General features: G+C 45.4%; 1 protein-coding gene across 1 annotated transcript; it reads left to right on the forward strand.

Moving 5' to 3' along the window:
• Positions 1 to 1,023: 1,023 nt before the first annotated feature.
• Positions 1,024 to 26,404, forward strand: LOC100352436 (zona pellucida sperm-binding protein 3 receptor). Its single transcript, XM_051821017.3, has 10 exons — positions 1,024 to 1,180; positions 2,202 to 2,381; positions 3,618 to 3,717; positions 10,221 to 10,306; positions 11,156 to 11,347; positions 13,406 to 13,588; positions 14,621 to 14,818; positions 19,866 to 20,066; positions 25,328 to 25,503; positions 26,003 to 26,404. Exons 1-10 carry the CDS (start codon positions 1,024 to 1,026, stop codon positions 26,204 to 26,206), a joined length of 1,677 nt encoding a protein of 558 aa, XP_051676977.3. The 3' UTR covers positions 26,207 to 26,404.
• Positions 26,405 to 26,465: the final 61 nt, after the last annotated feature.

A 26,465-nucleotide genomic window follows, 5' to 3' on the forward strand; every position in this document is an offset into this window, starting at 1 on the left:
AAACGTAGCCTCCCTGTGAGTTCTTCAGCTTGAAGCAACACCAGTGATGTTTGTGAGTGTTCAATGGTCTATACTGCAAGTGTGTATGGAGGTAGCAATAATACTTTACAATGTCCACGGGCTATGGGGTTTTATGACCTCAGGCTCTCATGGGCAAGCACGGATCAGTCATGATGGCCCTCCAGTGGTAGGCACAGCACGGGGGTGTGGGCTGCAGGCGCGTGTCCCAGGGCTCTGCAACAGTGATGCCAGTGGTCATGGGGACTCTGGTGGAAGCAGCAGCAGCGGTGCCTCGGGCACAGGTCATGGGCTGGCGTGCCCTCATCGGGGCAAGTGTTCCGGGCAAAAGGATTTCCAGTGGTGGCGTTGGCAGCAGCAGTGAGGTGAGGCTGCACTCATCTGTAGGATTGAACCTCCCGCTCTCTCTTCACTGCCTCCCTCAGTGTATCTGTGCACATCTGCCACAGGGATCCTTTGAAAGCACAGTCACTCTGCCCCGCCAGAATAGTGGCTCTCCATTTTATAAATCCAGTCTCCTAATATCGTCACTGGAAACTCAGCCAAAACCCATTCTAACCTGGTCCCTGTCTTTACTAACATCTTCCTACACACGTCCCTTACCTTCTAAACAAGTGGAAGTAGCAACTGCTATTTCCCAGAAATAACCTTACTTCCTCACTGGTATGTCTGTACTCAGCTTTCACTCTCAGTATAGAACGTCCTGTACCCAACATTCCAGAGTGCACATCATTATCTCCGATTGAAGCCGTCTTTAAAGAACTCACTCCCATTTCTCCATCTTGAATTAACTGCTCTCATGAATATGCTCCTAAGGCAGATACTGTAAAACTGCATTTGGCTGTAAATATTTGCTCGTGTTGTTTGTTCTTTAGTTCTTGATTGTAATCCTTTGAAGACGGTTGCCATGTGATTTTTCCTAGTAGATTATGACAAATAGTAATTCCGTGATTGTCTATTAAGTTGGATTCTTTCAGCAGGAAAATATTGAAGAGGCCTCAGGTGATGCACTCCCCAAGAGCTCCACGCGTGTTCCTTGGGAAGTCCGCCCTCCATAGAGAGGGGGGAAAGGCAGCGTGGCCTCTCTCTAGACTGTGCAAAGTCTTGGATCCAACTCTGTTCCGAATGACTTTGGTTGCCGTTCTGTTGGCTCCTGTTCGTGGTGAGTGACTGGGGGCACGTGCAAGAGTGTCACTATAGAACTGAGTTTGCCACACATCTTATTGTAAGACTCATCCAACAGATACTCACCTTTAACACTGTTGGGGTGGGCATGGCCACATGCAATATAGGGGAATTTGTCATAACGTCCAAAAGGCTGTTTTTTTAGACACTTTTAATACTCTCTTTTAGAATTTCACCTCAAAGATTCTCCAACAATCTCATCTCAAAACAATCATGTCATGGAATGAAAAAAGGGGAGCCCCAGAAAATGTATTTTATGAAAAAAATATGCATGCATTTCTTTTTTTTGCACTAAAACAAGCTTATTTGTTAATTCAATTTTTACAAACTTTTCAGAGTCGCTCACATGTGATCTATCAGCTTGACAATGGGTAGCATTCCCTGCTGTGTGGTTATTTGGAATGTAGAGAAGACACCATGCTGTCGAGGTGTCTGGGAAAGGCCCTTAGAACTTTGTGTTAGTATTTCTTGCCAGGGAAGTAGAAGTAAGATTTCACTTTTTCAAGGGTTTCAATTCAATGATTTTGAAAAACATTTTTATTTTTGAAGAATAGTTACATTGAAAATCATATAAGTCTAAAAGAATGCAAATGAAATTAGCCCTTCTCATCCCTGGGTCCAGTTGGTCTTGTGTTGTTATTATTAACCAGAATATATTTCTGCTAAGGCCAGAGGCAGGCTTATATGGCGTAACAAAGACACTAGTGTCTGAATAGGCAGATGTGGGCAATCTGACAGAATGATGAGATTCAGCTGTGTGTCATCTATTTTCCGATAAATTGTTGCATACACAGTGAAGGATGGATGAACTCTTTTTGCCTTTTTCATTATTAATGTTGATATTCCTAATCAACAAGCATTTATGAGGAATCACTCGCTGTGGTCCATCACAGATAGAATACAAAAGCATGGCTCCTGTCTCAAACAGTGTGTACCGAACATTGAGATGCTGTGTCCCACGATGAAACCTCTGATGCTCCTTGCCCTTTGGTATCCAGGTGACTGTGATCCTCCACCCATTATACCGTTTGCTTCCCCAATAAACCCGCTTTACGATTTGAGCTTCAAACCTGGAACCACGTTGAAATACAACTGTCATGCTGGCTACAAGAAAATCAATTCAACCTGGATTATCTGTAATGCTAACGGTGAATGGAACTACAATGTCTTTTGTGCCAGTGAGTAGCAACTTTTATTCTTCTTGCCTGTACCTTTTTACTCTAGAAACTTCTCCTAGGAACTTTGTAAATTCTTTAACTACTTTGATCAACGTAGTCTTCAAAACTAACATCTGCGCTATTTGGAATGGGTCAGTTGGGAACACACCGAGAGATATTTTTCTAATAGTGTGGACATAGAAACCATCTTTTCTTTTTTCTTCTGTCTGCCTGAGACCAAGGATATACATCTTTAAACTTTTGCTTGCTTATTTTTATTTATTTGAAAGTCAAAGGAAGTGAGAGAGGGAGGGAGAGAGACAGAGAGTGAGAGAGATCCTTGGTTGGCTGATGTCTTCCTCAGACCTCCCAAGCAAGGAGTCTGGAACTCAATCTGTTCTCCCATGGGGTGGCAGGGACTCAGCTACTTGAGCATTGCCTGCTGTCTCCAGGGAACGTATTAGCAGAAAGATGGATTGAAGTAGAGCCAGGATTTGAACCCAGGTTCCAAACCTAGGCATTCTAAAATGGGATACAGCCATCCCAAGAAGTGGCTTAGTTAGTGTGCCTGATCCCAAGGGCATACATTTCTCAAAGTGTGAATACAGGGGCTGGCGCTGTGGCATAGCAGGTAAAGCCACCGCCTTCAGTGCCGGCATCCCGTATGGGTGCCGGTTCTAGTCCTTGTTGCTCCACTTCTGATCCAACTCTCTGCTATGGCCTGGGAAAGCACCGGAAGATGGCCCAAGTGCTTGGGCCCCTGCCCTTGCATGGGAGGCCTGGAGGAGCCTCCTGGCTTCCTGGCTTCAGATTGGCATATCTCTGTCCATTGTGGTCAGTTGGGGAGTGAATTAGACAATGGAAGAACTCTCTCTCTCTCTCTCTCTCTCTCTCTCTGCCTTTCCTTCTTTCTCTGTGTAACTCTGACTTTCAAACAAATGAATAAATCTTTTAAAAAAAGCAAGTATGAAGATATATATTATATATATATAAACAACTGGTCAACAAACCACATTACTTATTATAACAGTGGTCTAATTGAGCAAATAAAACTAAGCACTTATTTTTCTCCTTAAAATATGTCAGAAAAATGGGATACAAGTTTCCATTTATTTACCTTCAAGATAAATATGTTGGGATTAGAAATAAGCATTGAAAAAACATCTCTGGGATCAAGAGTTAATTAACTAGACTTTATTTTTAAATATCATATCTTATAATTGTTATCACTAATCATCAATTTATTTTTCCTCCTAGAGAAACAATGCAAAAACCCAGGAGAATTAATCAATGGGAAAGTGGAAGTTAAAACAGATTTTCACCTTGGTTCAATCATAGAATTCAGATGTTTAAGAGGGTGAGTATACAAGGTAATCTAGAAGCAGTGTTTTTCCTTTGAATTGATTTTTATGAGTAGTTAATGCATTCATATCTTTCAATAATGAAAATCAAGATTTCCAGCTTCTACCCCATCCCTATTCATTCCATTCCCATCTGTCTTCTGGCAGGAAGTGACTTTTGTTACTTTCTGGGTCATCATTTCAGTGCTTACCTATGCAGATAAAAGTGAGTGCAAGTTTTATTGATCTATTTACTGGTTTATTTGAACAGCAGTAAGAGAGAGAGAGAGAGAGATCTTCCATCTGCTGGTTCACCTTCCGAATGCCCACAGGGCTGGGCCAGGTCAGAGCCAGGAGCCAGGATCTGCCCCTGGGTCTCCACAGAGGTGGCAGGGACCCAGGCAGTTGGGACAACGTCGGCTGCCTCTCAGGGTGCGTGTTAGTAGGATGCTGGAGTGGGAACTGAGGAGCCAGGGCTCAATCCCAGGCGCTGCAGGGTGGAGCAGCTTCACCCACAGTGCCACACTCATCACAAATTTATTTATTTATTATTATTAATTTTTTATTTTATTTTTTGACAGGCAGAGTAAATAGTGGGAGAGAGAGAGACAGAGAGAAAGGTCTTCCTTTGCCGTTGGTTCACCCTCCAATGGCCGCTGTAGCCAGCGCGCTGCGGCCGGTGCACCATGCTGATCTGATGGCAGGAGCCAGGTGCTTCTCCTGGTCTCCCATGGGGTGCAGGGCCCAAGCACTTGGGCCATCCTCCACTGCACTCCCTGGCCACAGCAGAGAGCTGGCCTGGAAGAAGGGCAACTGGGACAGAATCCGGCACCCCAACCGGGACTAGAACCTGGTGTGCCGGCGCCGCAAGGTGGAGGATTAGCCTAGTGAGCTGTGGTGCCAGCGCGCAAATTTCTTTATTAATATTTTGTCCCATTTGTTATGCGGAAGATACCTGACTGATACATTGCTTTGAATTTTACTTCATAATGTTGCTATGGACTCACCAAAGAAACCAAAGACAGCTTCCTTGCTCTCTCCCTCTGTGCCACGTGAGGGCATGGCCAAAGGCATCCATCTACAAGGCAAGAGTGCCCTCAGGGGAACTCAACCATGCAGCCACCTGGCCTTGGGCTTCCAGGCCCCTTTGTGTTATTCAAGTCAGCCAGTTCAGACTTTTGTGTGTATTAGCCTGAACTGTCTAAGATACGCACTCCGGATCCTTGATATCTAGGCACCGACTGTTTGCTCATCCGCCGTGTGTGTATTTACAGCTGTATAACTTTCCAGAGCAGGTATCATAGCTCTTCCTAGTTTATCTAATGATCTCTACTGACAGACCTTTGTGTGTTTCGGATCTTGTGTCGACACATTCGGTGCTCTGACGTGTAAGCTTCAATATGTATTACATCATATGTTGGAAGAAAGACGTCCCAAAGCCGGGATCGTTGGATGAGAGACAAGATACTCTAAAATTTTGGTAAAACTTGTCAAATTGCTCTGCATGGACTAGGGGAAGTTTTGTAATTGAAACAAATGTCTGTTTCGCCACCATGCATGATTGATTATTTTATCAAACTTTTGACTTTTGACCTGTGAGGAGGAGAAAATAAACCCCACTGTATGTTTTTCACTTTTATTTTGAGTCAGTGTAGATTTAGAAACCATTGCCACAAGAAGCACATGGACTCCATGTGCCCTTTTTACCACCCCTCCCCAACCATACATCTTCCCTGACTATAGTTTGGCATCAGAACCAGAAGTTGGACACTGACACAATCCCTTGACCTTAGCAAGGTTTCACTGGTATTGCATGACTCACTCATGTGAACGTGTGTGTGGTCAGTCTTGGGTGATTTTACCATACACTGGATTCCAGTGACTACCACTGCAGTCAAGTTACAGAGCTGCTGGACCACAGGATGCCTATGGGACGCTCTCACAGCCAAGGCCACCCCTCCCCCTGCCTAGTCTGCCAATCTCTAATCTCAGGTTACATGCATGGAATCACACACTATGTGTCCTTTTGACATTGGCTGTTGCCACTCAGCATGATTCTTGTGCCATCACTCAAGTCCTTAGGTGCACCGGTGGTTGCACGGGTTGAGCCCGTGTTCCATGGTGTTGCTTGTTTATTCATCCATTGATGAATTCACTACTTTTACCAGTTTTGCTTTCTAGTCCTAGTTTTCTGAGTCTTTTTAAAAAAAGATTTATTTACTTATTTGAAAGAATTACAGAGAGAGAGGGAGAGCAAGAGAGAGATAGAACCTTCCATCTGCTGGTTCACACCCCAAATGGCCACAATGACTAGGAGCCAGGTGCTTCTTCCTGGTCTCCCATGCAGGTGCAGGGCCTAAGCACTTGGCCCATCCTCCACTGCCCTCCCAGGCCACAGCAGAGAGCTGGACTGGAAGAGGAGCAACCGGGACTAGAACCCGGTGCCCATATGGGAGCCGGTGCCGCAGGCAGAGGATTAACCAAGTAAGCCATGGCGCTGGCCCCTATAATGTATTTTTTAAAAGTGTTTCTGGATTTTGTTTGATATTTTGTTCAGAAACTCCACACCGATGTTTAGGGTATCTTGATCTATTTTTTTTAATGCAAAAAGTCCTGGAAGCAAGACTGGGACTTGTTAAAAACAAGAGCAAGGAAATGATGTCAAGGAATTTAATGGTTGATAAGAGTCAGCCAAGTTTTAGAAGCCAGAGGAAGGGCAAAGGTCAAATTAATTAGTGTCAGTACTATATCTCGATCATTTATCCATGGAAACTATGAAATAAACTCAGGTGAACCTTGCGCCTTTCATGTGCTGCTTGATTTGCATTTTGTAAAGAAAACAGTACAGGATTCAAACAGAATCTCAAGATTTTGGACACAGGGGCCAGTGCAGTGGCTTGGTGGGTAAAGCTGGCACCTGCAGTGCCGGCATCCCATATGGGCGCTGGTTCAAGTCCTGCTGCTCCACTTTTGATCCAGCTCTCTGCTGTGGCCTGGGAAAGCAGTGGAAGATGGCCCAAGTGCTTGGACCCCTGCACCCACATGGGAGACCCAAAGAAGCTCCTGGTTCCTGGCTTCAGTTAGACCCCACTCTGGCTGTTGTGGCCATTTGGGAAGTGAACCAGCAGATGGAAGACCTCTCTCTCTCTCTCTCTCTCCCTGCCTCCGCTTCTCTGTAACTCTGCTTTCAAATAAATAAATAAACCTTTTTTAAAAAAGATTTTGGGTGCAAATCTTACCACGTATTCCTTATTGGTTATGGGCTGGAAGTGAAACTGTCGCTCCCCCTCTTTGTGGAGGAACGACACTAAACCCTGCCTAGGCTTCATATCCGAGTCACGGCACCATTATGTCGCTCCCCCTCTTCGTGGAGGAGCAACACAGGACCCTGCGCTGTTCTTTCGTCTGCTCGGCCCTCCCCGGGTTTGCTGCTGGTTCTTCCCGGGTTGGCTACTATCCCTTCCACCTCCGTGGAAGGGCAGTTCCCCCTGGCCGCATTCCCCACTTCCGCAGGGGAGCGGCACACCGCCGGCCGGTTCTCTCGGGGGCTGCACGGGTTCCCTTAGATGTTCCCCATAGATGTTCCTGGTGCATGCCGTCTCTCTCCTCCTTTATAGTCCTCCTCCGCCAATCCCAACTCGGCTGCCCACACGCCAAGTACGCTGCTCTCCTCCAATCAGGAGCAAGTCCTACAGTTAATTGGTTGAACTGGAGGCAGCTGTGCGGAAGCTGTTTACTTCTCTCCCAGCGCCATATTGTGGGAGAGCAGATGCATAGAATAAGTCTCAATTCCAGTAACAGTCTAGTCCGAGCTGCTCCCCACAGATCCCCCTTTCTTTTTATTTTTTTTTTGGCGTTGATACGCGCCTGTCTTCGGTGTCCCGCAGCACACACTCTGCTCTACTTGCTAGAGTTGCCACAGGCTCTTACAAGTCCTATCCATCAGGCAAACCGAATCCGGGTCCTCTCTTCGCCATGTTGTGAGGAGGTTTTTAGGCGCTGATGCGTGCCTGTGTTCGGTGCCCTGCAGCGCATACTCTGCTCTGCTAGAACTGCCTGCAGGTGTTTACAAAACCTATCAGGCAAACCGAATCCAAGCCTTCTCATTGCCTTATTGTGGGGGAGACTTATTAGTGTTGGTTCGTGCCTATCTTCGGTGACCTGCAGCTCATACTCTGGTCGAGCTTTGCTGGTGCTTACCGCCTTAAATCAGGCAGACCGAATCCAAGCCTCCTAATTGTTGCATTGTGGGGAAGCTTTACTGATGTTAATTCGTGCCTGTCTTCGGTGACCTGCGGCTAGCCGCCCAGGTGCTCATCGCCTCACTAATCGGGCAGACCGAATCCAAGCCTTCTAATTGGCATGTTGAGGGGAGGCCTTATTTCTCTCTATTTCTCTATCTCCGGGCATTCCTATTTCTCCCATTTTACTTCTATCTTCCAGCATTCCTATTTTTCTCACTTTAGTTCTAAAACTTCTGTTTCTCTTATCCCTGCAGCTTCCCGGCGCCTCGCGCTGCCGGCAGGCTCCGCCCCGAGGCTATTTCTCCGCGGCTTTCCCGCCGAGCCGCTTCAGCCCGCGTCTCTCATCTGCGCGGCTTCCCGGCTTTGCGCAGCTTGGCTTCCCGCGCTCCGCGGTCTCCACGCTTAACCCTTTCGCGTCTGAACCACGGCCTACGCCAGCCCCGTTCCCTATCTACTCACGCCCCGTGCTCTCTCTGCACGCGGCGGCTTCCGCGAGTAACACAGCGTAGCTTGCGTCTCCACCACTAGCATTCAATCCAAGTTCCCCGGGCTAGCCTGGCGAATTCAACCCAGCGTACGTCTCCGCCCCACGATTTGGCTTCCCGTCCTTTGCTCCCCGGGCTAATCAGACGGATCCCAATCTGGCTTACGTCTCAGCTTCTGGTTTCAACTTTTCGCCCCCTATTCCCGGGCTAACTTGAGAATCCCAAAGTGGCTTTCGTTTCCGCCTTGGCCTGCCCCCCGCGGCTTCAATTTCCCTAACATTTTTCTCTACCCGGTATGTTTCCCCAAGCTTTCCTCCAACGATATTCCTCCCTCATTTCTCCTGGCCTCTCCCCACAGTCTGCGTCCGAGTCTGTTTGTTCTAGCTTTCACTTTCGCTTTCGACCTTAGAGATTTCTCCCAGCTTCCCCCCGTAGTCCGTATCCGAGTCTATGCCTAGGCTTTCAATAGCTTCTTCCGGCACCTTTTTCGTCCGGCTTTTCCCTAGGCTGTTTGCTAGTCTCTCTCTCCGATATTTTCCCTAGTTCTTCCCGTTTCTTCCCTCCTAAGTTTGCTATCCGTCCTAGGTTTCCTATCCAAGCTAGGTTTCCTATCCGAGTCACGGCACCATTATGTCGCTCCCCCTCTTCGTGGAGGAACGACACAGGACCCTGCGCTGTTCTTTCGTCTGCTCGGCCCTCCCCGGGTTTGCTGCTGGTTCTTCCCGGGTTGGCTACTATCCCTTCCACCTCCGTGGAAGGGCAGTTCCCCCTGGCCGCATTCCCCACTTCCGCAGGGGAGCGGCACACCGCCGGCCGGTTCTCTCGGGGGCTGCACGGGTTCCCTTAGATGTTCCCCATAGATGTTCCTGGTGCATGCCGTCTCTCTCCTCCTTTATAGTCCTCCTCCGCCAATCCCAACTCGGCTGCCCACACGCCGAGTACGCTGCTCTCCTCCAATCAGGAGCAAGTCCTACAGTTAATTGGTTGAACTGGAGGCAGCTGTGCGGAAGCTGTTTACTTCTCTCCCAGCGCCATATTGTGGGAGAGCAGATGCATAGAATAAGTCTCAATTCCAGTAACAGTCTAGTCCGAGCTGCTCCCCACAGAAACCACTTCCCAGAGACAAGAGTTGATGTGAGGAAGTTAGGCTTATTGAGGAGGCCAACAATCCTGGGCGAAAAGTGCACAACCCAGTCTCAAAGGGGTTTTTCCAATTTACCATTTAGCAGAACTTTTGAAAGAAGGAAAGGGGCATTGGGAGAGGGAGGGAGGACGATGGGGGTGGTGGTCAGGCAAGTGTCTGTGGTCAGCGTGAAACCCCTGGGGTGGTGGGCCCTGTGGGCTAAGGCTTGACCATTTACAGTGGGCGCTCAGGCTTGGAGGTTGCAGACCTCCTCCTTTCCCAAGACCTCATAATTCTAGCCACTTCCCTGCACTTAGTCCCTGGGATTCTTCAGCCGGCATTATTTATCTGTTGAGTTAAACATAGGTCTGATTTAGCCACAAAGCCTACTTTTGCTTAGCAGAATACGAAAAGAGAGGGAAAAAAGTCCACTTTGGCTATGGTCACAGCACTATCTCACTCCAAGAGAAAGCTTTGTCATGTGGTTTAAGTGAATGAGAGAATTTTGATAAGGATTCTGCTTGATGTGATGATATTTAACTGCAGTCGATCTGAATAGTAATCAAGGTGAGAGCATTACTTTGCATCTTACAGTATGAATGAGGAGCCCATGTATCTGAAATCTTAGCAGCAATCTATGTAAGATGACCTTGACTTCTCTTCTTCAGATATATCTTAGTTGGCTCAGCAACTAGTCGCTGTGAAGTCCACGGGAAAGGAGTTAGCTGGAGTGATCATATCCCAGAATGTGTAAGTAAGTAAAGAATTTTTTTAAAATAACTACACACTTTTTTTTTGAAAGACAGGCAGAGTGGACAGTGAGATAGAGAGACAGAGAGAAAGGTCTTCCTTTGCCGTTGGTTCACCCTCCAATGGCCGCTGCGGCCGGCGCACTGCGGCCAGTGCACTGCGCTGATCCGAAGGCAGGAGCCAGGTGCTTCTCCTGGTCTCCCAGAGGGTGCAGCGCCCAAGCACTTGGGCCAACTTCCACTGTACTCCCGGGCCACAGCAGAGAGCTGGCCTGGAAGAGGGGCAACCGGGACAGAATCCGGCGCCCCGACCGGGACTAGAACCAGGTGTGCCGGCGCCGCTAGGTGGAGGATTAGCCTAGTGAGCCGCAGCACCGGCCAAAATGTCACTGTTTCTTACATCCTGCATTAGGGTTAGAATGCATTTTATTTATTTATTTTATTTTATTTTTATTTGAAAGTCAGAGTTACACAGAGAGAGAAGGAGAGGCAGTGAGAGAGAGAGAGAGAGAGAGAGAGAGAGAGAGAGATCTTCCATTCCCTGGTTCACTCCCCAATTGGCTGCAACGGCCAGAGCTGAGCCAACCCGAAGCCAGGAGCCAGGAGCTTCCTCTGGGTCTTTCCATGTGGGTGTAGGAGCCCAAGAACTCGGGTCATCCTCCACTGCTTTCCCAGGCCATAGCAAAGAGCTGGATTGGAAGTGGAGCAGCCAGGACTTGAACCGGCGCCCATATGGGATGCCGGCACTGCAGGCAGAGGCTTTACCAGCTATGCCACAGTGCTGGCCCCTAGCGTGCGTTTTAGATTTGTAACAATGCCTTGCCTGCTTCTTCCTCTGCGCTCACTCATCGCAGTTGTCAAGTGCGAGGCGCCTCCTACAATCAGCAATGGGAAGCACAATGGGATGGAAGCTGTGTACACGTACGGCTCTGTGGTCACCTACAGCTGTGATCTCCACTACTCGCTCTTGGGCCAGGCTTCCATTTCTTGTGTAATGGAGAACACCACAACGGGTGTTTGGAGCCCAAACCCTCCTACCTGCAAAAGTAAGTCACAGGCATGAATTCGGTTTGTTCTCTTTTGTTTAAAAGAAAAATATATTTAGTGGGGGGGGGGGATGGAAAGATTTGGAGAGAAGTCATCAGTGTAATGAAGAGGATGTTCACTTGTCCGTCTAATATCATCGCGTGTTATACGAAGCAGGATGGTGGAGGCTATACTGTGGAAATAATCCACACCCAAATCCCAAAGACTTTTTATAGAAAAAGCTTTTGTCAAGCTCCCCCTGCTCGCCTGGGAGACTTCCTATGGCAATGGTCATGTATATTCAATCCAAATGACTTAGACCTTCTGACACCTCCTGTCCAAAGCTCCACAACTAGTTAAGCAGGGGAAGAAAGCAAGGAGGGTCAATTCCAACTCTTAAATTGTTTGACCTTGTTATCAGAGCCTTTTGGCCAGAACTAGCTCCTTGTTTCTGCCTAGTGCCAAGGAACTGGGTAATCATCTTCTTTTGTTTATTCTGGAAGAATTGGAAATCTGGGTGTACACTAAAAATCTCAACTCAGTATGCCTATGGAGTAGACAGAACTGTGCCAACATCAGTAGGTTAATCATAAAGGAAAGCCAAAGAGGATTCTTCACTCTGCCCCCTCTAGGGAAGCCAGAAGAGAGGTTATGTCACTATTAGGAATGACTCAGCTTGCTGGTCTAGGGAACCTTTCTTTCCTGCAATTGAAGTGCCTTAAAAGCGCATGCTCGTCTGTTGCTTTGACTCATACCAGCACAGGTACATGAGTGAGCGTAATAGCAAAGAGTTCAAAAGCCTGGAGACAGGGCTTTGAGAGGTGGAAAAGACAAGAGCTGAGCTGGAAAGATTGACAAGGACCAGATGATGAAGGACCTCATATGTCACTCTGGAGGGGTTTGGATGGGAGGTGAAAGGGAGCCCCAAAAAGGACAATGTGAAGTGGGGCAAAGTGTACCTGGTGAGTGCCTGTTGGAACCATCCAGCCAAGAAGGAAAGATGCGCTCAGCTGGAGGCAAGCGGACCTGCAGAGAAGGGAGAGGGAGCCGGGGGCAGGGCTGATGGGACCCCATGGGTGACAGGGACTGCTCTCTGCTTGTGGGGCTGTAGGTCTCTAGCGCTCTGGCTGCCTCTTCATGGCCACCATATCACTACCATTTGGCACTGTTTCAGTCACCTTCTCATCACTGTATCAACTACATGAGAGAAGCTACTCAGGAAGGAAGAAGGCCTATTTCAGCTCGTGGTTTTGGAGGTTGACAGTCTAAAATCATGTGGCCTCACCCATCCGGCATCTGATGAAGCACTGGATGGTGGAACGATTACAGGAGGATGACATGAACCAGGAAGGAAAGAGATAAGCTAGGCTCAGCTCGGCTTTTATAGCCAATCTTCTCTTAAGGGCACACCTCCAGTGACTGAAAGACAACCCTTCCCCAACCAGACTCATCTCTTAGACACCGTAACTGGAGTAAGTCTCTGCATTTAATTCATTAACCATTAATATTAATCTATTAATCATTAACAAGAGACTTTGTAGAATCAAGCTTTCAACACAGGAATCTTTGGGGAACACAAACTAATACTCAACTCTAGCAAACCACTGACACACAATCAAATGAAGTTCTGATAATAGAAGGATTTGAGAACTTTGAGATCTAGATTTTAGGGTTTAGATATTATTAGATTATATTGATGAGAAGTTTGGAGACCTTCATCCACATGACCAACATGGGACCTCATTGTATTGAAATTCCTAAAAAATGAAATGTGTGTGTATGTGTATGTATGTGTATGTGTGTATGTATATACACACACACAAAAGTATATGCATAAAATTATTGTATCTACTTGATCTATATATACACACATACACATACAAGTACATCCATTAGTGTAATGAAGAGTTCATCATCAGTGTAGTGAAGTGGATGTTCACTTGTCCATTATTTCTTTTGTATCTACTTGATATAAACTTGCATCAGACCTCCTTGGAGCCACAACCATCAACTGCATTCATATTTTTATTGTTATTTCTCCTTTATAACACAGATATCTTTTGTATGTTTCTTTACAGAAATTCTCTGTTATCAGCCACAGATTCCAAATGGAATTTTTGTCTCTGGATTTGGATCCCTTCATACTTACAAGGACGTCATTGTCATTAAATGCAAGAAAGGTTATGCCCTCAGAGGCAGCAGCAGAATCCACTGTGAAGCTAACAATGAGTGGCACCCTTCTGTTCCCACCTGTGAACTCAGTGAGTATGGACCACAGAGGAGTTTCAGTATTTGGCATCTGCAGTTATCCAGGAGTGTGAGTGTAGCATGCTTATAGGCAAAATCCCAGTTTAATCCCAACAATCACATAAATTACATAGTTTTCTTTTTAAAAGGAAGATTTTCTTGTTGGTAATCTCTTAGTGTTATTGAAAGGATTTCGTATGTATTATATAATTGTGATGCCAATGACTTTGTAATTATGGTTATATATCTGTTATGCACATTTTACATCAGTGAATAGTGAAGTTTCTTATCCTAACAAAATCAACATATTATGAGTATCTTTGGAAAATGGAAATAACCTTCTCTTTAGACATTTCTCAGCCAAGTTCACATGCTTACTCAGGAGTGGAAACCACTGCTATATTGTGGTTTGTGTATTCCCTTCTGCCATCACAAGGACTTAGGTATCATTCCAAATGTGTAGTCGTAGAAGTAGGTAAATATGCAACGTGGCACTCATGCAACCCTTCTTCAATCCACATGGCCCTTCTGCATGAGTTCAGATAGAAAGAACAACACACAAGTCTGAGGCTCCGCTGCAAAATTTGAGTGGGGTTTGATCTGAGGCCAAACCGTGAACTTCCAGGCGATAGTGTCGTCACCCAAGGAGATGTTTCTCATTTTAATTCCTCGATAGGGAGGAGATCACTCACAGTTGGCCTTGTCTCAGACAGTGATGCTAAGTCTTCCCCTTAAGATGGACCATTCCGAAGTGCAGTAAACTAGAAGGAGAGCTAAGCTCCCATACGGTTTGCCCAACACCTGGAAACTTGTCCCCTTTCTGTACTGTGACAGCCTCGCTAGTACTGCACATGTTTAGCCTTGGCATTAGCTTTAGTTTATTGGGCCATGATGCTGCCACGTATGTTCCTAGAATTTCCATTTAGTTCTTACCATCTGGTCCCTTCTGAATGGATGTATGACATCTTTTTACCGTTCAGGATCTTGGGATACTCTGTCCACCCCAGTAATAATTTTCCTTTGCTCTGTGCTTTCTTCATGATCAGATAGTTGTATTGACTTACCAGAACTTCCCTTTGCTTCCTGGGAGAAAACTGCCTACACCTCAAGGAGTCCGGAAATATTTGAAGTTGGAACTGAGTTGAAATTTAAGTGCGACCCTGGCTATAGAGCTATTCCAGCTGAGTCTCTGACTGTGAAGTGTCAGGAAAATCTGACATGGTCACCTTCCAAAGGGTGTGAGAGTAAGTGAACTTGAACTTCATCCCATGTCTATGTATATGCATCAATTTTCTATTGAAAATACCGAGTTCAATCCTAATAAGTTGCTGCAAGTTGCTTCACTGAACAGCATGCAATTAATTACTGTAAATCTTCAGTGTGCTTCAGAAAAAATGCATATTTTGCAGTTGTTGGTTGTAATGTACAGATATCAATTAAATCTAATTTTTTAATTATGGTGAAAATATTTTATATCTATGCTGCTTTCTCATCTGCTTTTTCTTTAAATTGCTGACAAATGTTGATCAGATTGTGGGTTTCTCTTTCATCTTTTTACTTTTTAAAAAAGCATTTTTCCATTTTTTATTTTGAGATGACATTTGAAAATTTGAAGCTGCATGCTAAATTTAGAATGATGTTTTCCTGATGAATTTACCCTTTTATTATTATGAAATGGCCCTCTTTATTTCTGTAATTGCTTCACGTTCAAATTTTACTTTATATTAATGTACCTCCATTTGAATTAATGTTTGCATGGTAAATCCTCTTGAAGTTTCTTACATTCAAACTTTCTCTAATTTTGTATGGTATCTTAGAAGCAGGATAATGTTGGCTACTCTAATCTTACCTGAAAATTTCTATGATCTAATTGATGTATGTAAGCTGTGTGCAGATCATGTAATTATTGATATATTTGAGTTTGTTGTTTTAATATTTACTACATTTTCTGCCTGTTTTACATTATTTTTTCTTGACTTCTTTGGAATTTATTATTTGTTGTCTTTCCCATTTTCACCTGAAATTTGATTGGTATTTATCTACTTTTCACTTTTAATGTTGTTTCCACTAAAAGTTATTGTATACAATTTTTACTTTTTTAAAAAAGATTTTATTTATTTATTTGAGAGGCAGAGTTACAGACAGACAGAGAGAGACACACAGAGAGAGAGAGAGAGAGACGTCTTCCATCCACTGATTCACCCCCCAAAATGGTTGCAAAGGCAGAAGCTGGGTCAGTCCAAAGCCAGGAGCCAAGAACTTCATCCTGGTCTCCCACATGGGTGTAGGAATCCAAGCACTTGGGCCATCTTCTACTGCTTTCCCAGGCCATAAGCAAAGAGATGGATTGGAAGAGGAGCAGCCAGGACTTGAGCTGGTGCCCATATGGGATGCTGGCACTACAGGTGGAGGCTTAGCCCATTTCACCACAGTGCCGGTTCCTCTACTTTTTAAGCTTATTGTTTTGTCTCTTCTGAGGCAATGCAAAACCTTAGTACCTTTAACTTGACTTACTCCTTACTGCTTCTGTGTATTTCAATTCTGTGAGTATTACAGCTCATATTCATATCTTACACTCCATATTATCATTACTATTATTATTATTATTTTAATAAAGCACATTAGTTGAGTCGTTCACATAATGATGATTACTGTTTTTTATTCTCTGCTGATTCTTCAGTTTTGTGTCTCTGTGCCTGGTGAATACTCTAGTTTCTTTAAGTGTGGTATGTTGCTGATGAATTGTTTGCTTCAATGTGCCTGTATTTCATCTTAATATCTAAAGCTATAATTGCTAGGTATAAAATTCTAGGTTGCCATCTATTGAATTCTAGGTTGACATGTGAAATATTTCATTCTACTGTCTTCTGTCTTCAATGATTTCTGTTGAGAATTTTGCTGTTAGCCTTATACTGTTGATCCTTTGAGAGTTATCTGTTTTCTTTATTTTTCAAATGTTCTCCTTGTCTTTGGGTTTTTAGCAGTTTTTCTCTTTTCTAAAAAAATCACTTTATTTATTTTCCCTTTATTTGAAAGTCAGAGAGACATAAAGAAAGATCAGATGGAGAGAGCTCTTTCATCAGCTGGTTCACTCCCCAGATACCCACGCTAGCCAGGCCAAAACCAGGAGCCAAAAACTCTATACAAGGCTCCTACATGAGTAGCAGGGATACATGTGATTGAGCCATCTTCTGCTGCCTCTCAAGATGTGCATCAACAGGAAGCTGGATAGGAAGTGGGGTAGCTGGGACTCAAACCAGGCACTCCAATACAGGCTGCAACCCGACCTCTGCACCACACGTCCGCCCACTGCAGCTGTTCGATCAGATATGGTTGGATTTTTTATGTTTATCCTGCTTGTGCTTCAGAGTGCTCATGGAATGCAGTATTGGATGCCTTTCATTGATTTTGAAAAATTTCAACTTAAAACATTGATTATTTCAAATATTCTCTTCAATTTTAATTTCAGACCACTTTTTTTTTTTAAAGATTTATTATTTTGGAAGTCAGAGTTGCACAGAGAAAGAAGAGACAGAGAGGGAGAGAGAAAAAGGGAGATCTTCCATCTGCTGGTTCACTCCCTAATTGGTCACAGTGGCCAGAGCTGTGCCAATACAAAGCCAGGAGCCCAGGAGCTTCCTCGGGTCTCCTGCGCCGGTGTAGGGGCCCAAGGACTTGGGCCATCTTCATCTGCTTTCCCCGGCCATAGCAGAGAGCTGGATGGGACGTGGAGCAGCCAGGACTTGAACCAGTGCCCATATGGGATGCTGGCACTGTAGGCAGCGGCTTTACCCACTACACCACAACACCGGCCCCTCAGACCACTTTTCTTTCCCCCTCCTCCTGGTGCCTCAGCTACGTTCATGTTAAGCCTTCCTACAAGATCTCCCATATTTCCCATGCTCTTATCTGTGTTTTTGAACTTTTTGTCTCCCAATATTTTATTAACAATAAAAAGTTCATTTTTTACTTGTGTATAATCTGGTATTCATTATTAATGAATTTAGGGGAATTTCACCCTCTTTTTTGGAATAATTTGAGAAAAAATGGTATTATTTATTATTTAACATTATAGATTTTTGCTTTGTGGTTACTTTAGGCTTACCAAAAATATTTTGATTATTATATCAAGTTGTCCTGAACTGATAGCAACTGAACTTTTCATTGTAAAGAAATGAAAAGAAACAAAGAAGCAAAAGCAATAATGAAATACACTTGCAGAAGTTAGTGTTGTGGCACAGTGGTTTAATCCACTCCCTGTGGTGCTGGCATCCCATATGGACACTAGTTTGCCCTGGCTGCTCCACTTCCAATCCCTTCTAATGCACCTGGAAAAACAGCAGAAGATGACCCAGGGACTTGCGCCTCTGCCATCCATCCATGTGGGAGACCCAGACGGAGTTCTAGGCTCCTGGCTTTGGTCTGGCCCAGTTCCTGATGTTGGGGTCATTTGGGGAGTGAATCAGTAAATGGAAGATATCTCTCTCTCTGTCTCTTCCCCCCATCTCTCTCTCTAACCTCATCTCTGTCTCTCTATCATCACTTCCTGTCTCTCTGTGATTCTGCCTTTCAAAGAAATAAAATAAACCTTTAAAAGCAATACACCTAGGGACTGGTGCTGTGGTATAGTAAGATAAGCCTCTTCCTGTGGTGCTGGCATCCCTCATGGGCACTGGGTCGAGTCCTGCCTGCTCCTCTTCAGATCAAGCTCTCTGAAATGGCCTGGGGAAGCAGTGGAAGATGACCCAAGTGCTTGGGCCCCTGCACCCGTGTGAGAGACCCAGAAGAACTCCTGGCTTCTGGCTTTAGATTGGCCCAGCTCTGGCCGTTGCAGCCACTTGGGGAGTGAACCAGCAGATGGAAGACCTCTCTCTCTCTCTCTCTCTCTCTCTCTGTAACTCTGTCTTTCAAATTAATAAATAATAAAATGAAACCAAACTAAGACTTGTGATAGACTTGGTTGAATCGCATCTCACTGCTGACCTTTGACCTTCACAGACCTGGTGTCTCCGTCCTTCTCTAGGTATGAGAAGTTTTCTGTTATCTACTTTAATAAACTTTCTACAACACAGGCATTCTCATGGCTATTTTGAACCATGGTAGCCCCCAAAATTTACTCTTTTAACACCGTCCCATAGTTTCTATAGCTTCCTTAATTCTCTTTTTCAATTTTCTTCTACCTAAGTGTATTTTCAAATAGCCCATCTTTAAACCCATTAGTCCTTTCATTTGATCAGTTCTGTTACTGGCATTTTCTATAGCATTTTCCATTTCATTTATTGTACTCAGCTTTGAGATTTCTGCTTGATGTAATCTTTTTTTTTTTCATTTTCTCTGTTAACTTTTTCTGTCAAGTCTCTGAGTTGCTTCTGTGTTTTCTTGAAGTTTGCTAAATTTCATTAAAATAGGTCTTCTCAGTCCTCTGCTGTCACACACATCCATTGCTTCATGGTCAGTCTCTAGCACCTTGTTCATTCTGTTAGGCAGTCATGGTTTCGTGGATGTTCTTGCTGCTTGTGGGTGTGCATCAACGTCTGAGAAAGGTAAATTAGCTGTTTATTCCAGTCCTTGGACAGCACTTTCATCCGAGTAGTTTTTCAGATTTATGCATCTGTGGATGGTCTTATTCTCACATCTTGTGCTTCCTCTCCCTCTGTTTTTACCTTTTAAAAAATGATTTTTTTTATTTGTTTGAAAGGCAGAGACAGAGACACACAAGTAGACACAGAGAGAAAGAGATCTGCTGGCTTACTTCTCAAATACTCACAAAAGCCAGGGCTCGGCCGGCTAAAGCCAGACGTTTCGAATACCATCCGGGTCTCCCACCAGTGGGGAGAGACCCAAGTACTGGAGCCTTTACCTTCTATCTCCCAGAGCGCACGTTAGCAGAAAACTGGAATTGGAAGCAGAGCTGGGACTTGACCTAGGCACTCTGGTATGGGATATGAGTGTTCCAAGTGGGATCTTAACTGCTGTGCCAGATATCCACCCCTCTCTTTCTCTTTTTAAATCGTAATAAAAACACTTACCATGAAATCTATCCTTTTGTTAATTATAGACACTACGTCATTCAGCTTATTTCCAGAACTTAACCGTCTCACACAACTGCAGCTCTGTACTTGTTGAACAACTTCCCATGTCCTCCTCTCCCCTCAGCCCCTGTCAACCCCCACTCTGTTCTCGGCTTGCATGCGTTTCATTACAAAGATCTACAGGAGGCCGTCGGGGCTTCAGCTATAGGTGTATCCACGGAGCGATTTTGTTAACCTAAGCATTGTTTTCATCTGTCAGGGGTATGCTGCCCAACACCAGACATGGAGAAGATCATTATCATAAGCGACAGGAGAGACTTCACTGGGATATGCGTCTATGCCTATGGAGACTACGTGTCATTCATGTGTGATAAAGGCTATTACCCGATCTCTCCTGATGGAAGGAGCTCCTGCCAGGTGGACGGCACGTGGAATCCTAAAATGCCCAAGTGTGAGCCAGGTGAGAATGTCAAGAGTATTTGTCATTGTTACTTCCCAGATCCCCAGTGATGTCATTTAGCTTCCTGAATGATCAAGCTGCTTAAAGCCAGGTGAGTGTGAGGCTTTTCTCCTGAGATGCGTGGTGCAAGCAGAGTCACAGATGCATAGCACTGGCTGCTCGCAAGGCAGCTCAAGGACCAAGGACATCGGGAGGAAAACCTTACAGCAGGACTTGTCTTATGAGAGCAAACAGTGGAGCTGGCGAAATCCCGCTGTCTCGTTTTCTCATTTCTCCTGTACACGTTGTTTGCACTTCTCCACGGACACCTGACTGTACGAGTCACGGGAGCAGGAGTGACCCACGCAGTTCCGTGCGGGGAAGCTCCCGGGCAGAAGGAGTGACTGTGTTAGAGGGGGCACCTTCACAGCCCGCGGAGGGACACCGGCCCTGCCTTTCCCGCCCGGACTCAGGCCAGCAAAACCGTCCCCGTGTTAAAATGCCAAAGGGGGAAGAACTCAGCCAATGGCTGGGGTGAAGACGCTCCGCCCCTGACCAGAGTGGGACCTGAGAGTGCCGTCCTCAGGGAGGGGCTTCCTCCGCCCACTCCTTCCCACGCACGCGGTGCCACAGCTGGGCTGCTCCGGGAGGGCAGCTTAAGAACATGGCCTGGGAGCCGGTAGCGTGTGTGCAGGTGATTCCAGCCAGAGGAAGCCAGGGACCCGTGAGGGCAGGGAGGCGGGGAAAAGCTGACGGTTACAAGCAGCAGGGCCTCAATTCTTTGGGACCACTGAGAAGTGTGCAGAATGCCTGGCAAAATTACCTGTGCGATGGACGGGGGACCGGGCTATTTATGCATTGGTTTTTAGTCCCCACTGGTTTGAGATTGCCCAGAAGGCCAGTAACTGCTCCTCAATTCCTGCTGTGCTCCGTCAGCTCAGAGAACGCCCAGAGGCAGATAAAATGACAGATCCAATACTCTCCAGAACACCATCATTATAAATCTAAGTATGGGGGCCAGTGCAGTGGCGTAGCAGGTAAAGCCACCGCCTGCAGTGCCGGCATCCCATATAGGCACCAATTCGAGTCCCAGCTGTTCCATTTCCAATCCAGCTCCCTGTTAATGTGCCCGAGAAGGCAATGGACCATGTCTCAAGTGCTTGGCCCCCTGCACGCACATGGGAGACCTGGAGGAATCTCCTGGCTCCTGGCTTTGTGTTGGCACAGTTTTGGCCATTGCAGCCATTTAGGGAGTGAAGCTGCAAATGGAAGATAGAGCTCTCTCTCTGCTCCCCCTCCTCTCTCTCTCTCTAACTCTGCCTTTCAAATGAAATGAAATAAACTTAAGAAAAAAATCTAAGTATACTCCACCTGACTCTGTAATCCAAGGTGGCCCAAAACGCTGTGACATGGCCGTGACATCTGCTCCACCACAAACCCCTTGTCTAACTCGGTTCTGCTCCTACTTCACATTAATTGTGCAGAGTCACCGACTCTTCAAAGTAACTCTGGCCCCAGCCCTTAAAAGTCACTCTAAGGGAGGGTGAGTGCCTTAAGTTGTCTCTGACCTTGAGGCTATTGTGGGTACTGGTAATATCTGCTGTGCTACCCATTCTGGATTCTTCTCCCCTTTAGCCAGTGCTTGAGTTGGTGCAGGTTGCCTGACAGATGAGCTCACCCTGGTTGTCATCCCTCACAAAGAAGACAGCTTGGTGTCTCGTAACTGTCCGTTCACTGTTGCCTCCAGGTATGGGAGCATCAAGAGACACTGGATTCCGGATATAGTCTTTCCTCACGCGATAATGTCACAATCATTCAGGCTCTTCGTGGTGACTACAATCTAATGCAATACCCATGTAGTGCTGGTTTCCCTGCCCCCAAGTTTTCTCACCTGTGTGAAGAGCCCACTGCAATCTTGTGAGGACCACTGCTTCAAGCTTAGTAGGGTGCTTCAGTGTTTCCTTGTTGAATTATCCCCTCCCCCACCCAGTCTCTGGGAAGGAGGACTTCCGGTCTAGAAGAGTCCAAAGTTGGAAGTAGGAAAAATACATCCTAGATGTGGCCAACTGCCATTAGTTATGCCAACCAACCTGTTTGGTTGCTGGCTCTGTGTATTCTGGCTATTGGGTGAACAGGTATTGGCAAATAGTTCAATGTCTACTGCATCCTGAAAGACAGTGTCCCCATAGTGCAAAGTGTCATTAACCCAGTGATTTCTTATGTTATCTCCTTTTGGGTAATACATTCAGCAGGAAAAGCCAGTCTCAAACTTTTTTCCCCTTGTCATCTCTTCTCTGTTAACAGTCTTTGGAGCCTTAAGCTTTTTCTTTACTGTTACTCCATGGAAAATGTTCTCCTACTTCTCATCTACCAATCCAAGCTTTCTACCCAACTTTCCAATCTCTTCTCCATCCTTCTATAAAAAAATGTTCCTTTAATACTCTAGCTGACGCTGTGTCTCCCTTCTCTACTGAATTTACTCTCTGTATGAGCTTTTTGGTGCTTTATCATCAACTGGCTGTTACAGATGTCAACCATTCACATTGTTTAGGTTTATTTTCCTCCACAGCATAGTTCAATGCTGAGCATGTAAATTTATTTTTGTGTTAGTAAAAATTAAAAGTTACCTTTTATGGAGTATTTGAAATGAATTTTGCTAAAGATTATACATGAGCTCTAGACTTAACTATAGGTGAAAATGTCATGTCCACAATCAATGTTTAAAGAAAGAAATTGGTTGCTAGGGACATAGACTCTTACAAGGCATGGCCCTTGATATCAAAGCAGAGAGAAAGGAATGTGATGGGTACTATAAGACAGCTGTTAAACAGATACTACAAAAAAAATAGAATGTAGTTGAAGCAAAAGACTGTGAATGGCGACAGATCTGAATCCAGTCCTGCCCTACGTGCCCGATAGTTGTGCTCCTGGGGCAATGTTCTAACTCCTTTAAGCTTCTCTTCCATTACACGGAAAAGGATGAGGATGATATCCAACTCCAAGGTCATTGTGAAGTTTCACTGGGATCCTGCCTGAAAGAGCTTAGCAAAGTATTTGGCACATGGTGAGAACTCAATAAGTAGTCACAAGTAATCGATTGCTAACAACTGCTGTAAAAGGAAAGTAGACATTGTAGTCAAAATGTGCTTCACAGAGAAAGTGAAATTTGAGTTCACGAATAGATACAAAAGAATTCGTTTTTTAAAAAGATTATTTATTTATTTATTTATTCGAAAGTCAGAGTTACACAGAGAGAGAAGAGGTAGAGAGAGAGAGGGAGAGGGAGAGGGAAAGAGAGAGAGAGAGAGATCTCCCATCCGCTGGTTCACTCTCAAATTGGCCGCTATGGCTGGAGCTGCACTGATCTGAAGCCAGGAGCCAAGAGCTTCTTTCAGGTCTCCTAAGCGAGTGCAGGGGCCCAAGGACTTGGGCCATCTTCATCTGCTACCAGGCCATAGCAGAGAGCTGGATCTGAAGTGGAGTAGCTGGGACTCGAACCAGTGCCCATATGGGTTGCTGGCACTGCAGGCAGTGACTTCACCTGCTACACCACAGTGCCGGCCCCCAAGAGAATTCTAATAAGGAAAAATCACAGGAGGAAGTATGTAATAGAAACACATAGGGTATATTAGACAAGATGATTTAACTAGTTTGTTTAAATAGAAAAAATGCTGGATGAATTTGAAGGATCTGACTAAAAGGCCAGTGGAGGCTTTCATCCCAATGTCCATGAGTCTCGCTTTTTCATCCTGGCTTCCTCTCGTCCTTCCACCTTCCACCATGTTATGAAACAACATGAAGACACTCACCAGATGCAGGAGCTATGCCCTTGGACTTGCCGGTCCCCAGAACTACGGGTTAAATAAACTTGTGTTCTGTAAGAATTACACAGTCTGTGATATTCTCCCATGGCAACAGAAAGCAGACTAAGGCACTTGCTTATTACAAAGCTAACTCTGGAAGTGACTGGGCTGGGTGTGGAGCCTAATGACTGAGATGCCTGCCTCGGATGTCTGAACGCCTGGGTCTGATGCCTGGGTTTGCCTTGGACTCCAGATGACTGTGAATTCAGATGCTGAGAGAGGGCAGGGAGGTTTCGAGTAGTTGGGTCCCTGCCACCTACAAGGAGACCCAGACTGAGTTCCTGGCTCCAGTTCTTGGGCATTTGAGCAGATGGGAGCTCATTCTGTCTGTGTCACTCTGTTTTGTCTCTGTCTCTGCCTTTCAAATAAAGTTAAAAATGAAAAATTGTGAGGGATGTAACTTGGTAGGATTGCTGCGCTCTGCAGATTATCACCTTGGCTACGGGTGGAGCTAACTCCAGCTCCATACACACCATTGTGAAGAGACAGTTAAAAATGTGGAGAACAAGGATGACATAAATTTTTGTGTATTTATTTACATTGACTATTTAAATCACACCAGTAAACATCAAGTCATTGACAGAGACAATGAAAATGAACTTTACTTTCCACTTCAGCCCTTCACAGCCACAACCTACCCCACACATGGGCAGCCAATCATGCCAAGTTCTTAGGTATCTTCCCATGTTATCTAGAGATGATGTCTTGGCAACTTCAGTAAGTTTACTTGAGTCTCTTGAGTGAAACCCAACTATCCAAGAAAAAGGAATCTCAAGTGCTAATTCCCAAGTCATGAATTGTTGGAAATCTCCACAAAAGCTTCATGAAGGCATCATTATTTTATGACTTTTCCATCTTCACTTTGGATGAACTGGAAGTGATGCTGGTTGGTCAACCTGTTGTAGAGACAAGATGGGCCAGGAACCTGTCTGTCTCTTCCTTGCTCAAGGTGCTTTGTCCTTTTGCTAACAATCACCACTGTCTCTAGCTAACCCATGAAGACAATGAGACAAAGACAGTGAGAAGAACTCACTCAGGATCATACCCAGAGAGAGGATTTTGAGGGTAGGAATTAAGAGCACAAATTCTGCCATTTGAGAGCTAAGGGATACCAAGGAAATTAACATTTCAGTTTCCTTATTGGAAAAATGCTGATAATAACAGCACGTAGCTTATGGGCTTGTGCTGAGGGTTAAGTGAGAAAGTGCAAACCAAAAAGATTAGCACATAGAGGGACATGTAGTGTTAGCTCACTGAATGTTATCACTATTACAATGGCCATTAATTGAAAGGGTATAGGACAGCCTGTGGGATCTAAATGTAATTATGAACAAAAATTCTCATCATTGTTATTATCCAGTGCTGTCAGGATGCCTTTTTCTGAAAAACAGAGCATGCTTAAAATTGTTTCCCTTGCAGCGCGGTGTTTGAAGCCATACATAAAAAATGCAAAGCTGTCCGTGGATAAGGATGAGTATACGGAATTTGAAAATATCACCATCCAGTGTGACTTTGGCTATGCGGTGGTTGGTCCCCCAAATATCATTTGCTTAGAAAACAGAACATGGTACCCAGAGGTGCCCAAGTGTGAATGGGTAAGTGGCAGAGTTTGGGGAAGTCCTGTGCTGTCCACCCCTAAACTTGATGGCCTCCCCAGAGGTTGTGTCCCAGCCAGCAATGGTGACATCTGACTTTTTCAGGATGTGTAAGTTTAAAAATTAGACCAGCGGTGAGTCGGGAGAGGCGAGTTTCCTGCTAGAGCCCAGACTCTGGAAAAAAGGGCTCCATAGTCCCAGACGTCCTGACGTCCCGCTCTACGTTTTCTACAACAAACGCTGCACCCTTGTCTCTGGTTGGTCAATAAGCCCATTCCTCAGCGTGCAGGTGGAGGAGCTCTGGGGCTCCCTGGCAGCTTTGTCTCTTGCCTGCTGCAGCTGTGCGTGGCTGCTGCCCGGGAGAAGATCTGGGCTTAGCCTGCGAGTGTTCTCCTGATCTCCTCTCCCATCAGTCCTCAGGGCAACCTCACTTTTCCCGGGAATCAATCTCTCGAAGGCACCACCCCGTCCCATGCTTGTTTCTTTCCATCACTTTTAGGAGATGGCTGAAGAATGTGAGCAGGTGATGGTGGGCAGAAAACTCCTGCAGTGTCTCCCCACGCCGGAGGATGTGAAAATGGCCCTGAGTGTGTACAAACTGTCGCTGGAGATCGAGCGCCTGGAGCAAGAGAACACGCAAAACAGCAATCAGAAATTCTCCAAAGGAAAGAAAAGTAAGGGGTCATTTTTGCCCCTAAATTAATATGCAGAATCTCCGTTCAGCAACCCTACTCCTCTTTAAGCACCAGCATTCCTGTTAGTAAGTGTCTGGGCTCTGATAAGCAGGTTATGATAATTGCTACAGAAAGCGAGTAATTATCAAGAATCCAGCCTTGGATGCCTGAGTTGTCTATTTTCCTGGACTTGAAGTGCTGGGTAATAAATAAAAATCTACCACATATCAGCTTGTCTGTGTTGTCGTCTTCATCAGCCTGTTCTGTCAATGTGACACGCCCCCAGTC

This window comes from Oryctolagus cuniculus, chromosome 13 (assembly GCF_051225735.1).
Source record: "Oryctolagus cuniculus isolate XC-2025 breed Fujian yellow rabbit chromosome 13, ASM5122573v1, whole genome shotgun sequence".
In the NCBI taxonomy this organism is placed as follows: Eukaryota; Metazoa; Chordata; class Mammalia; order Lagomorpha; family Leporidae; genus Oryctolagus; species Oryctolagus cuniculus.